This window comes from Stegostoma tigrinum, chromosome 29, assembly GCF_030684315.1.
Source record: "Stegostoma tigrinum isolate sSteTig4 chromosome 29, sSteTig4.hap1, whole genome shotgun sequence".
In the NCBI taxonomy this organism is placed as follows: Eukaryota; Metazoa; Chordata; class Chondrichthyes; order Orectolobiformes; family Stegostomatidae; genus Stegostoma; species Stegostoma tigrinum.
This window is the reverse complement of record NC_081382.1, coordinates 3,028,820-3,042,987: the sequence shown is the minus strand read 5'-3', so window position 1 is coordinate 3,042,987 and position 14,168 is coordinate 3,028,820. Positions and strand designations below refer to the sequence as shown.

Genomic DNA, 14,168 nt, shown 5'->3' with positions numbered 1-14,168 from the left:
TCTTCCTCTCACCCATCCCTTCCTCCCACCCCAAGCCGCACCCCCATCTACCTACTAACCTCATCCCACCTCCTTGACCTGTCCGTCTTCCCTGGACTGACCTATCCCCTCCCTACCTCCCCACCTATACTCTCTCCACCTATCTTCTTTACTCTCCATCTTCGGTCCGCCTCCCCCTCTCTCCCTATTTATTCCAGTTCCCTCTCCCCATCCCCCTCTCTGATGAAGGGTCTAGGCCCGAAACGTCAGCTTTTGTGCTCCTGAGATGCTGCTTGGCCTGCTGTGTTCATCCAGCCTCACATTTTATTATCTTGGAATTCTCCAGCATCTGCAGTTCCCATTATCTCCAAGGCCATATTTAATGTTGGCTCCGCACCAACATGACATTCGCTGTCCTGGTTAGTCATGTTACACCAACTAATCACGTGAACACTAGCCTGTAGACTACTGCGTTAATCAAATAGTGGCTGGTTAGATGGCTACCATGTGGTTCAGAGCAATGTCAGCAGCACAGGTCCGATTCCCATGTCAACCAAGCTCCCCTGAGAGTGTAAGCAAGACACCACTGAAAGACAGCCAAGAAAATGGCAGAGTGAAGCATCAGCGAGTAATGTTTCAAGGACCTACCTTTGGGAAAAGCAAATCTGAATGAACAAATATTTTGTCTGTGGAATTTCCCAGTATTGTACAACTCTATGACTATGACTCAATGAGTTAGATTTTTGATTGTTCCCATAAACCTACCTGCCACCATCAGAGAGGAGAGTTGAGTTGAGATCATAACCAGATCAGGCATGATCTTATCAAATGGCAGAGCATGTTTATAGCACTGAATGGCCAACTCTTGCTCCTATGTTTATATTCTGCAACTTTATTTAGACTGTTGCCTAGAGCTCACTCTCACATAAGCATTGTTCCTCATGAAGTATTTGAGCCACATGTTACTAGTGTCTGTCATTGTCTCAATATCCTTGATAAACAGATTGGACCTTACCTCTCAGTGAAGCCTGCCCATTTTGTTTGTTCTGTTTTCTAAAAAAATCTTCACAACACCTCTTAACAGAGTGGTTTATAGCGTTTTCTCCAGTGCAATGTATTGATCTTAATTTAACTTGTTTCCTCTGTTCAGACCCGATGCTGTAATTGATCCCTGGTTAAAGCAGTTTTGGGAGCAAGCCTTGAATCTCTACCCTCTGCCGCCAGGGTTAACCGTGCTTGGTGATGATGTCATGTGAGTATATTGCAGTGAGGAGCTGCAGGAGGGATGCAGACTTTTTCTTCTTGGGCTTGGCAGGTGTAAAACCGCATAGATTCCTGAAAGAACATTGGATCATTATGAGAAAACTGGAAGATTAGAATATGTATGTCTCTGTGCTCCATAATACATGTGGGGTTCAGATAGCTCTCTTTTTGTTTTATTTTCATAATCCACAGTCCAATTTCCCAGCATTAGTCCGTGTACAATGGGTTCAAGTAAAATGTAATTTCTTGTTGCAGTCACTTGTCTTATTATGGGTTACTTGCTCAAGCTGGGCTTTACCAGGAGGACAGCATATAACGGCCAAGGCGTGGGTCCCTAAACCTCTGACCTTCCATCTTCTGCAAGAAGGAAGCTGTGCAGATCCTTGAAGGAAAGATTCTAGACGGGTCAGAGATCATGAAGTAGAAAACATGTTGTTAGAGGGTAGATATGCATTACCATTAGAACAAATCCAGGATTCTGATCTCAGCTTAGCTTTGATGGAAGGTTACCTCCAGCAGGAGACTGTGCAGCAGGTTGTTCGCAGGTGGAGACTATGATGACGTTGCAGTGGATAGTAGCACAGTCACTCCATGACCCACATTGCGATGCTATGGTTTTGCATCAGTGTCATTGGTCCTATGCTGTGTAAGGTATCTACCTTGTGACTAGGATGGCACTGAAGATGGGATTTGTTTCCTTTTTGTCATGGGAAGTGCCATACCCTGTGTGCATTATAGATATATGGTCCTATCTGTACAATATCTATGCAGTGTGCATCATTTTGTTCCTTTGGTAGATTGCCTTCAAAATACAGCTTTCAGTTTGAGGATGATGCAACCAGTGGTGTCTCAGTGGAACCATACGACAAAAATGCTCAAGATAAATATCCACCCTCTCAGCTCCACCCATTTCCTGCTCAGATGATCTCGAATGAAAGGGTCACAGATGAAAAACACTTCCAGGATGTTCGGCTCATCACCTTTGATATCACTGGTTCCAGCATTGAGTAAGAACTGTTTGAATCTCTATTCCAAATGAGCAAATAGAATGCTTAAAAAAACTGCAGAGTACACCCAACGCAGATCAGAAACTGCAGTACGTGAATCTCTATCATTGCAATAGTACTTTCTCCAGGAGCTACTGATTGACAGTAATATTACTAGCTTAATGTTAATCAAGGAAGTTGTTCCATTCTTTACAACTCCCGTTTATCATTTCAAGTATGCTTGACACAGCAGCACTCCCTCAGCACTGACTTTACAATAGTGCAGCACTCCCTCGGTCCCACACCTCTGGTCGTGCAGCAGTCCCTCGGTCCCACGCCTCCAATAGTGCAGCCGTCCCTCGGTGCTGACCCTTGTCGGTTCTAAGGTACAATTCAAACTTAAATCTCAATATTTATTTCTTTGTTTGAGGTTTTAACCAACAGAGGTCACTCTGCAGGGATCTTATGTTATGAATAACAATTATCAGTTCAGGGTAGTTAACTTTCTGAGCATACTGGTGTTCTTACTGTCTGGTTTAGCTTCGGGTGCAGTCAGTATTCAGTGACTGGTCTCTTGCAAACATTTTCTGGGTCTTCCAATTGAGCAGCAGGCTGTTAGTTTTAGTTTCGAACTTGGCACATGCCTTGGTGATGTAGCTTTAGTAATTTTCCAAACCACAACCCATAGCATTAAAAAAAATATAAAATACTGCAGATGCTGGAAATCAGAAACAAAAACTGAAATTGCAGGGAACAAACTCAGCAGGTCTGGCAGCAACAGTGGAAAGAAAACAGAGTTAACATGTCAGGACCAGTGACCCTTATTCAGAACTGACTGTAGCTCGGAAAAGTTTGATAACTATGCTGTAGATTGTGGTGGGGGAGAGGAAGGAGTAAATGATAGGTGGAAATGAAACAGACAGCGAGAGAACAGCAATTGGACAGAGGAAAGATGAGTAAAGGTCAGTTTGGGAGAATGAATACATAGTAATGGGGACCCTTAGTGGCTGACAATGGGTTGGTTGTGGTAGCAGCCCATGTGATGACAAAACCTGTTGGGATTGGGGTAAGAACATGGGTGAAGGTGGTGAGGCCCAAAAATTACTGAATTCCATACTGAGTCCTGAAGGCTTCAGGATCCTCAAGTGGAAACTGAGGTGTTGTTCTTCCAGAATGTGCTGAGCTTCGCAGGAGCACTGCAGCAAGCCAGAGACAGAGATATTCTCCAGGCAACATGACAGTGCGTTGAAGTGGCAGGCAACTGGAATCTCAGGATTTTTTTTTCGCAGATAGAATTTAGATGTTCTGCAAAGTAGTCGGCCAGTCTACAGGAGGAGACCACATTGTGAACAGCGAATACAGTATAGTAGATTGAGGGAAGTGCAGGTAAAGTGCTGTTTCAGCTGGAACGTGTCTGAAACCTTAGATAGTGAGGATGTTGGAAGTAAATGGTCAAGTATTAGACCTTCTGACGTTGCAGGGGAAGGTGCTGTAGGGTATGGGGAGTTGTTGGGAGTGGAGGAGGGAGAGGAGGAATAGACCAGGGTATCCCAGAGGGAATGGTCTTGTGGAAGGCTGACAAGGGAGGGGGAGGGGAATATGTGTCTGATGATAGCATCCCACTGGAGGTGGTGGAAATGGTGGCTAATGATCCTTTGGATATGGATGCTGGTGGGGTGGTAGGTCAGGACAAGGTGGGACAGAAGAGAGGGCGTGAAGGCCGAAGTGCAGAAGATGGGTGGGACACAGCTGAAGACCCTGTCAGCAACAGTGGTGGGAATTCCTGGTTGTGGAAGAAGATGAACATTTTGGAGGCTCCTTTGTAGAAGCTGGCATCATTGGAACAGATGCAACAGAAATGGAGGAACGGGGAGAATGGAATAGAGTCTTTACAAGAAGTCGGGTGTGAGGACGTTTATTCAAGGTAATTTGTGAGAGTTAGAGATAATAGGAACTGCAGATGCTAGAGAATCCGAGATAACAAGGTGTAAAGCTGGATGAACACAGCAGGCCAAGCAGTATCTTAGGAGCAGGAGTGTTGAGTGTTTGTGAGTGTTGGTGGGTTTGCAGTGGATATTGGTGGGCAGTCTGTCCCCAGAAATGGAAATGGGCACGTCAAGGAAGAGAAAGGAGTCCATAATGGACTTGGTGAAGGTAACAAACAATGTTCCATGTACTGCACAAAGACTGGCATAACTGGGGAAGCAAAATTAGAATTAGAATTATTGTCACGTGTACTCAAGTACTGGAGTAGGACTGCTGTGAAAAGTGTACAAAGTCGCTATACCGCAGTATCATAGAATCCCTACAGTGTGAAAGCAGGCCATTCAGCCCTTCAACTCTATACCAAACGTCTGAAAAGCATCCCTTCCAGATTCCCCCGTCCCCTCGTAACCCTCTATTTCCCATGGCTAATCCAGCTAACCTGCGCATCTTTGGACTGTGAGAGGAAACTAAAGCACCCGGAGGAAACCCACGTGGACACAGGGAGAAAGTACAACATAAGCTGTCACCTGAGGGTGGAATTGAACCCATGTCCCTGGTATTGTGAGGCAGTAGTGCTAACCACTGAGCCGCCATGACACTCACTTGGTTAAAAAAATCATAAAATTAAAAGGCAAAAAAACAACAATAATTTCTTTTAAAAGCTAAGACTTTTGCTGAATATTCGGCATCAGATGGGGAAGATCATAAGGTATCATAAATATGTAACACGAAGTGGGGTTAGGAGAGGGGATGGAGACAGAGGGAAGGGGAGTAGTGGCAGAATCTAGAAGGGCACAGGTATCTTGAAGTTGTTGCAACTTCTGTCCCTTAATACCTGAAAGGAAAAGAAAACTTTCTTTTCAATGAACTGGAGCAGGGCAGCTCTAAGCTAGCATGAAGTGGTATTGACGGGGAGAGAGATCAATAGTGTGCATATGATGACTCATGGCACTGAGTGTCGACCTCAGGATGTGGTGAGTGCAGATATCTGAGAAGCATTGTACATCATGGAGGTATCTGTGATCCTGAATGGATTCAAAACACGAAGAATGAATGAAGCCGGAATCCATCTGGGGTGAGCCTGAGACTTGGGCAGTCACAGAGGAATATGATATGGCTGTGGAAGCAAGTTTTGACAAATACTTGTCAAACACCTGAAATGGCAGTGACATGAATGACAATGAATAAGAAAACAGATTGGAATGGATATCCTGACAGAGAGAGGAGCAGAACCTCTTCTGGGTGGGTTTACCTGGAAGAGATGTGGCAGTGGGTTAAACATGAAACAAAACACTAGGAAGGGTCAACAGACCTGAAATGTCAACTCTGATTGTCTTCACAGGTGCTGCAGATCTGCTGAGCTTTTCCAGCAACTTAGCTTCTGTGGCTCTGAATGCCTTAGAATGAGATTTTTTAAAGACAAAGAATATATTAGGAAAGATTGCTTGTAAGTTCAAAACTATGTAAAACTAATACAGATCATCACTAATAACAAAGACTGTGTGTGCAGAAAGAATGAAATTGTGAGAAATCCTTACATATTCAGTCAGCTCAAGTCCTGAGTAACACTTTTAAAGATTATATGTTTACAATTTAAACACATTGCTACGAAGTTAAATATGATAAAAAGGTTAAGGTTAGTCAGAACTAATTGCTTCTCTTCTAAGTCACTACAAATCAAAACCAAGAACTGCAGATGCTGGAAATCTCAAAAAAGCATTAATTGCGAGAGAAATTTAGAAGATCTGGCAGCATCTATGGAGAAAAAGTAGAAACTAGGATCTAGTTCTGAAGAAGTGTCACTGGTCCCAAAATGTTAACCACTGCTTTCACTCCACAGATGCTGCCAGACCTCCTGAGTTTCTCCAGCAAATTCTGTTTTCTTTTCCAATTAAACCAAAGCCAGTGCAGGGCATAGCTGTTATGATTTACTTGGTTCAGTATCTCCGTTTCCTCTGTTCTCCTAAAGGAAGTAACTGGAAGGATGTTAACTCACCTTATTTAACCTTGAAGGTTGCAGATGGTTGCAGTCTGATTCTGTGAATTCGAAATGAGCTGAATAAGGGACCTTTATCTGTTTACAATCCTCTGGTGTATTCTTTCTGATTTGAGTCACATGAAATTAAGGAACTAAAATCTAAATAGTTACAGTTAAGCAGAATAATAATTAATCAATGAAAATACTTTTAGTGAATATAACAGAACTAATTTAATCATGAAATATTATTTTCTCTGCACCTTCAAATAGTGCAATACTCCCTCAGCGCTGGCCCTCTGACAGTGTAACACTTCCTCAGCACTGACCTTCTGACAGTGCAGTGCTCCCTCAGCACTGATCCTGTGACAGCACAGTTGCTTTTAGCCATTCACCATCAACCCTGCAGTCATTTATTCTCTCCTGACTTGTTCCCTTCCATGATTTACCCGTCATTTTTTTTCACCCTTGCCCTCCTACTTCACTTGCTCAAAATTTGTTTCACCTTTAAGTGCTGAAAATTTAACTTCCTTAAATCTGTGTCCTCTGATTAGCCTAATCCGAGTAAAAAGTCGATAGTATCAAAACCCTTTGAAACTCTGAAACCACTTTCAAATCTCCCTTAACTCTCTCCTCTTAAAGGGTAACAACCCTTGCTTCTCTGATCTATCCACATAATTGAATTAGAATTAGATTTTATTGCCATAAGTACTCAAATGAGTACAGTGAAAATTATACAAAATCACCATTCTCTGGCATCGTCACGGTTACAAAACCAGAATTTTTAATAATGACAGAAAAATATCTTAAAAGAAGAGGCAAAAAGTAAGACACCATCTACTTATCTCCGTAAAGGTGTTTGGAACGGATCCTGCTCTCCCAGTTAATTTTTCCTTTTCACCTTCAGGTACTCTGCAGGAGATGTGGCCATGATTGAACCACGAAACTCACTAGACAGTGTTGAACAGTTCTGTCAACTCCTTCGACTCGATCCATGCAAAAAGTTCCTGCTGAAGCCCAATGATTCCGGTTTGATATCTTGCCCATTGATTGTTGCCTAGTATTGTTGATTTTAGTGGGTTTATGATCATAGTTACCTAATGTAGGCAGCCAGTGATTTATAGTAAATATCTGAAGTATATTGAGAAGCAGCAGTTTAGATATGGTACGTTAGTTAATTAGACAAAGGAAGGAAATCTACGACCCAAAACAGATGAGAATGCTTTACTGATTCCAGAGCCGCTCTGTAGAATGGAGGAGAGGCAATGCATTCCTACATTCCTGTGGTCCCTATATGCTGGTCTTTGGCTGTCTCGGTGCAAACAGACTTTGTTCTTCCCTCAGGCTGAGCCCCTGATCTTGCCCCTGGGAGATGGTGTGTTTCTTCTTGCCCTTCCTCTCCTCCTGACCCTGTTAATAAACCTTTATCTTTGGGGCTGGCATTCAAAGCTATGTCAGTCACCCATCTTGGTCAATAGACATGAAACTGTTATTCATGATGGCAGATAACTGCTGTTTCCCTGCCCACGCCTGTCTGAAGATTAGTTTTCATTTCTTTGGAGAACAAAACCTACCTATTTTTGTTCCACTGCATTGATAACGGAGTAGGGTGGTGCCTGATTAATCTTTGATATGAATCAACATCTTCATGATACTTATGACCTCACCTCTGTTTTCATACAGAAATTTCTTTACATTTACAAAAGACAAAGTTACTAATTAGATGAGGTTTCATGCTATACAGGAAGTACTAAAATTTGGAGTGCTGGGGTAACACAGGTTTAAAGAGATCCCTGATTCTTAGTAGTATAGAATTTGCGAGTTAATTGTGGCATCTATTCACAGACACTAAGGTGAATCTTTTTTAAATAAGGAACAGCTGTTTCTGAGAAATAAATTTGCCTCTGCTAACTAATTATTCTTGCAATCTAATCTATCAACAGATGAAAATAAAACCTCTGCCACGTTTTGTTCAGCTTATTAAAATTATATACCTCTTGAGGCATTTCCTTGCCTGGTTGATGCTCTATAATTACAAAGCTAAAAAGAGGAACTTTTTTTTTACTAATCTGTTCCATCTTATTGGCTTTACACCAATCCACATCCAACAACCTGTTCTAGAAACTGAAACTTGCATTTTAATAGCTCAGATCAATTGCACTCCAACAGGTGAGACAATCCACAACATTCTAAATAATACAACCCACAAACTACTTGGGGCAAATTAACTGTTTTCATATCCCCAATGTCAGCAGATGCTGTAAATTCTACAATCCACATCCAGATAAGCATTTTTGCTAAAAACGGACTAGTTTCTCCTAAAGAAAGCTCTATCTATGCCAGGTTTCGTTGAAATAATCCTTTAGTTTTTGAGGTGGCCACGTTTCATAAGAATGCTTTGTCTCAGTGCTGCAATGATCATGTGATGTGGAAACTCCAATTGGCAGTGTTGTGTCACTGCAATGCACAGCTGCCCTCTACTGTGCCAGCTCCGAGGCAATCGGTGAAGGGTGTGTGTGTAAGAGACTGTCTGTCCACAGTGCTGTCAGCAGCTCTCATTTCGCCACCCTGCAATCCCAAAGTCTAGACTTGTTATCTTTGTCTCACCCAGTGTTTGCAGCTGCCCACCTGAACAACTGGTGCTACTTTGTGACATTTGTCCTTGCTTCCAGCTCTGACTTTTGACGGGCTCCTGGCTTGTGCCTCTGCTCCTAGATTCTCCGACCCCAAGACGTAGAGAACCTTGGGCAAAACGAAGAACTGTGGATGATGAAAATCTGGAACAAAAACAAAGTGCTGCAGAAACTCTGCAGATGCAGCAATATCTGTAGAGGATGAAACAGAGTTAATGTTTTGAGTCCAGTTCTGAAAAAGAATCTTTGGACTCGAAACATTAACTCTGCTTTCCCTCCACAGATGCTGCTGAGTTTCTCCAGCAGTTTCTGTTTTTAATACAGAACCTTTGCCTCAGTCTGGTTATCTATGCATACACAACCAGTGTTACATTATTACACCCACAGAATAGTGATGTTGACCACACATATAGCTTAAGGATGTCTATCACCAGTAACTAATGTCACATTTACACATACGCAGGTGGCCGTCTTTGCATTCATGCCAGTCTCTCCATTGTGAGCTATATTGTTTACAGCCAAACAGACGCAAAAACACTGAAGGTGGGAAGATGTACAATTTTACTCATTCGCAGTGTTTGGGTATCTCTCGCTAGGCCAGCACGTATTGCTGATCCCTAATTTTTAAGAGTCAACCACATTGTTGTTGGTCTGGAGTCACATGTAGACTAGACCAAGTAGGGATGGCAGATTTCCTTCCCTAAAGGACATTAGTGAATCAGATGGAGTTTTCCTGGCAGTGGTCACCGTTAGACTTTTAATTCCAGATTTTTTGATTTGCTATAAGTCTTTCAGATAGGATGCAGTCCCTGTGCATATTACCCTTACAGTGTCATCACATCAACTTTTAGGATGTATACATTACAGGTTGACATTTATAATATGAGAATGCTGCATTAACATTTCACTTTCACACTGATTCACATTGCCCAGTTCCTTCTACTCTGCTGACCATGGACCCATGGTTTGCTGTCAGGATAGTTAAATCCAAGTATTCTGTTAACCAATCAAGAACTTTGCACCTCTTTCATTTCTAATCTCTTCAGTTCCTGCTAATTCTTCTTTTGCCTAATTAGCCGAATGGCGACCATTGTCGATTGTTATAAAAACCCATCTAAACCACTAATGCCCCTTTAGGAAAGGAAGTCTGGGGTCCTTTCCTGGTTTGGCTCACATGAAATTCCACACTCACTTTGAAGAGGTTGACTCTAGACTGCCCTTTGAAAGGGTCTGGAGAGCCAATCAGTTCGAGGGCATCTGTGAATGGGGAACAATGCTAAGGTCAGCAGGATCCACATACCATACAAGAATATAAAAATGTTGGGAGACAGCATTCCCATCCTCATTGTGCCAAATGGAGTAACTGTGATTAATAAGGTTCTTTTCCTTCTCACTGTTTGCTTTAATTGCTGGTCTGTCTGCCTTTTATCTGCACTGACCTTTCTGCCAACACGAGGCAATGAAGTATACATCCCTTTGATCTGCACTTCATAGGACAATGTGGTCTATCTCTTACAAATATCCATTGGCTATTGGGCAATTTGAGTAAACGCCCACCCAATTCCCATAGCGACGGAGGTAAACTCAGTCTCTCATTTGTCTAAAGGAAGTAAGTAGTGTTCATTTGTGTTTCATTATCCCACCCTTTACACTTCCTGTTCCCCACCCCCCACTCCAAACTTCTGTTCACTTTGTTGGAATCAGAGTCATTAGTGACATTTAAGCGACTGCTGGACATGCACATGGACAGCAGTGAATTGAGGGGAATGTAGGTTATTTTATTTTTGGATTAGGATTATTCCAAGGCACAACATCGTGGGCTGAAGGGCCTGTACTGTGCTGTACTTTTCTACGTTCTATGACGTATGGTGCATGTACTGCTGTGATTTTTTGACAAAATCTTTCTTGACAATTTAGTCATTGAATGGGAAAAATGATATGGGAGTAGTTTCATTGTGATTTGTGATTGAACTTCCTTCAGCTGCCATTAACTAACATGCCTGGCTCTCTCTGTTCAGCTATTCCACTTCCTGCTCGATTGCCACAGCCCTGTACTGTCAAGTTCCTGGTGGAGCGTTATCTGGATATTAACTGTGTCCCACGACGTTCGTTCTTTGATCTTTTGTCATACTTCTCTCCTGATGAGATGGAGCGGGAGAAGCTAAAGGAATTCAGCTCAGCTGAGGGCCAGGATGAGTTGTATAGTTACTGCAACAGGCTTCGCAGGACTACCTTGGAGGTAAGCCAGATGGTACCACTGGTCTCGTTTCATATTGTGAAATATCCCAAGGTACTTCGCAGGAGTGTTATCAAACAAAATATTTGACACTGAGGCATGTAGAAAGACTTTGGGAATGGGTGGCCAAAAATTTAGTCAAGGAAATAGATTTTGAGCAGCATTTTAATGGAAGAGAGGTCAAGAGGCATAAAAGTTTACATGATCACAGAAGTGCTACAGCGTGGGAGGATGTCATTTGGCCCATCAATTCTGCCCCAGCTCTCCAAATTAAAGTAATAACTGAGTGCCATTCTCCTACCTTTTCCCCATATCCTTGTACATGGTTTCAATTTAAACAATAATCTAATGCCCTCTTCACTACGACCTCTACCTCCATTGAACCTGCCTCCACCATACTGTCAGGCAGTGCATTCTAGACCTGAATCAATCATATGAAAATCTCACAACACATTCGATACTTCTGTACATCACTTCAAATCTGTGCCCTTTTGTTCTCTACCCATTTGCGAGAGGAAACAACTTCTCCTTATCTACCCTTCCCACCATTCATGATTTTGAACACTTCCATCAAATCACTCTTAAGCTGCCTTTTCCCCAAGGACAACAGCTCCAACTTCTCCAATCTATCCTCATAATTGAAGTTTCTCATCCAATGAATTGTTACTTTAAGTATTCAGTAGCTTGTGGACAGACTACATAAATAGAAAGAGTGATTTAGGGAGGGAATTTCAGAGGCCAAGGGAGCTGAAAACTCAGCCAATAATTGAGCAAGAAATCTGGGAACATGTAAGACACAAGAATTTGAGGAGCACCAACACCTCTAAGATTGAGAGAAGGTGGGAAGTACTGTGAAGGTTATGGGTTAAAGTTTCACAGCCCACAGGACTACCCAGTGGACAGTAACTGCTTAAGATATTCCACTGCTGAGAGAGATTGTTCATGTGCCTTGGGCAGCCATGGTAGTACTGTGGGGGGCATCTGTTCACTTGGAGGAAGGGACTGTGCCTTGAGAGAAAGGAGGAATCTGGCAGAGATTGAGGCAACCAACAATTCAGAGCCAAGGAAAGACTCCGGAGATAGAATGTGATGTTTCTTTTACTTCCAGTTTTCTCCTTCAAAATGAATTCAGGACAAAGATAGTATTTTCTAGAATGTTCTTAGAAAAGTATAATACTTTTTAGCCCTGTATTTGTTTTTGTTGTCACTGGGTGCCTGTTACTTATGTAAAGTTCTGGCCAAGAAACTTGTTTGTTCTTTCCTAGATTCTGTATGATTTCCCTCATACCACCTCTGCCATTCCGGCCGACTATCTCTTTGACCTCATTCCCGAAATCCGACCACGAGCATTCTCCATTGCTTCATCACAGCTGGTAAGGTTCCCACTGTTCCACATGATTCATTTCGGTCACTGTTGTTCAGGATGAGTCAGATTTTTCACCTTTCAGTCCATCTATCAAACTGGTTTTGCTCACAATTTATAGAAGCCATCAAAACTAAAGATTGGGTGGTTTCCTGTATTATGGAACCAGGTGATTTATTGTGTAGCAGGTACATCACTGGATTGATTTTTGTTTCAGATAATGGGAGTTCCAATTCTAACAGTGGCTGCTTCAGATTTTGTGTTTGGAGAGGTATAGCGCAGTCAGTTTGATAATGTTGGAAATAAAAAAGCGGGTGGGAGTGAAATTTGTGACAAAGAGTTGCAAAGAGCCAGCCAGTCGACCACTTCAGTGAAGGGAACCTGCCGCCCCTCCTCAGTCTAAACCTGTAGCAGCAAAGTACAGTTTATGTTGAAGGTTAAAGAAAAACAGAGCAAGTCCGAGGGGTTGCATGGCGAACTTCTGCTCTTGTCTCTATGATTCTTATAATGTGACACCACTGAAGTGAAGCTGAATCTCTGAATAAGTCTAGTAAGATCCACATTTTATACTAAAACCCTATTTTGGCAAAGATGGATAGGCCTAATGAAGTGAAGCCTAATGACACTGAAACCCACAGTCTGGGAATGATTACCAACAGAGCAGAAATACTGTAACAGCCAGGCACTGAACAACAAACACCCTGTCCCACCAGCAGAAATGAGAAGTTATAGCATAGGAACCAGTTTCGGCCTCCTGATTGGAAAGTATTGGTATGTTGTGGTGTGTTTGGCTACAGGGACTAGTTTGAATCTGTCACACAAAAGTACTTCTCGTGGACCAAGTGTGAAACTCAGCCACTTTAACTGCAGAGATAGTAGGAACTGCCACTGCTGGAGAATCATCCAGCTCTACACCTTATTATGTCACTTTAACTGCATCTGGAGGAATTTTACCACATTTTATTTCTGCTGTTACCTCTACCTAACCTGTGTGAAGGCAGTGACTCTTCCTAAGCTGCAGATTCCTCAGACCAGCAGCCTCCAAACGTAATTAAGCAGCCATCTGCATGTGCCTGCAGGTAATAGACCATCCCAGAATATCTCACCTGAACTCAGTCTTGTTTTACTTGGATGTCTGTGCGTTTATCCTTCCAACTAGATGTGAATTTCACTGGCTGAGTTATTTTTTCCTTCAACAATCTGTACACTGGCTGCAGAATTTGATCCTATCCCTGTATGTTTTCCATAGATTAGCAATATTCATTTGTTAGTTTGATGCCATGCAACAAAGTTTGGCAGCCTGAGTAATGGTGTGGATGAATGGTAACTGCCCAAGGGGTATTACCTGAGGAATATTATAGTTGAGAGAGATACAGGAACACAAGAGCAAGGGAATTGGCTGATTGCACTGCTACAGAATAGTGTCTCATGATTGCCAGAGGACCTGCACAGAGTTTCTCCCTCCATCCCAAAAGTGCCGTTCAGAACTGCCAGTGATCAGTGGAAATCAATGTGAAGAAAAGATTCTTAGTCCATTGTCTGTTTTCCAGGCTTATCCCAGTCAGATTCAGATTCTGATGGCTGTCGTTCGGTACAGGACCAAGTTGAAAAAGCCTCGTTGTGGCCTTTGTTCCAGTTGGCTAGGATCCCAGAACCCACAGCACAGTAAGTCTCACATATTGATTCTCTAACACCCCCCAGTTTTCAATTGTTACTTGAAAGCTGGCTGTCCCTCCATATCTTGTAT

General features: G+C 42.5%; 1 protein-coding gene across 1 annotated transcript in view; it reads left to right on the top strand.

Annotated features, from left to right (window-relative positions):
- ndor1 (NADPH dependent diflavin oxidoreductase 1) overlaps window positions 1–14,168 on the top strand; it is a 43,825-nt gene that overhangs the window by 13,672 nt on the left and 15,985 nt on the right. Inside the window, exons 4-9 of the mRNA XM_059638273.1 lie at window positions 1,130–1,231; window positions 2,040–2,249; window positions 7,097–7,218; window positions 10,841–11,061; window positions 12,324–12,431; window positions 13,972–14,086. Coding sequence (XP_059494256.1) covers window positions 1,130–1,231; window positions 2,040–2,249; window positions 7,097–7,218; window positions 10,841–11,061; window positions 12,324–12,431; window positions 13,972–14,086 — 878 coding nt within the window. The remainder of the gene's footprint in view (window positions 1–1,129; window positions 1,232–2,039; window positions 2,250–7,096; window positions 7,219–10,840; window positions 11,062–12,323; window positions 12,432–13,971; window positions 14,087–14,168) is intronic.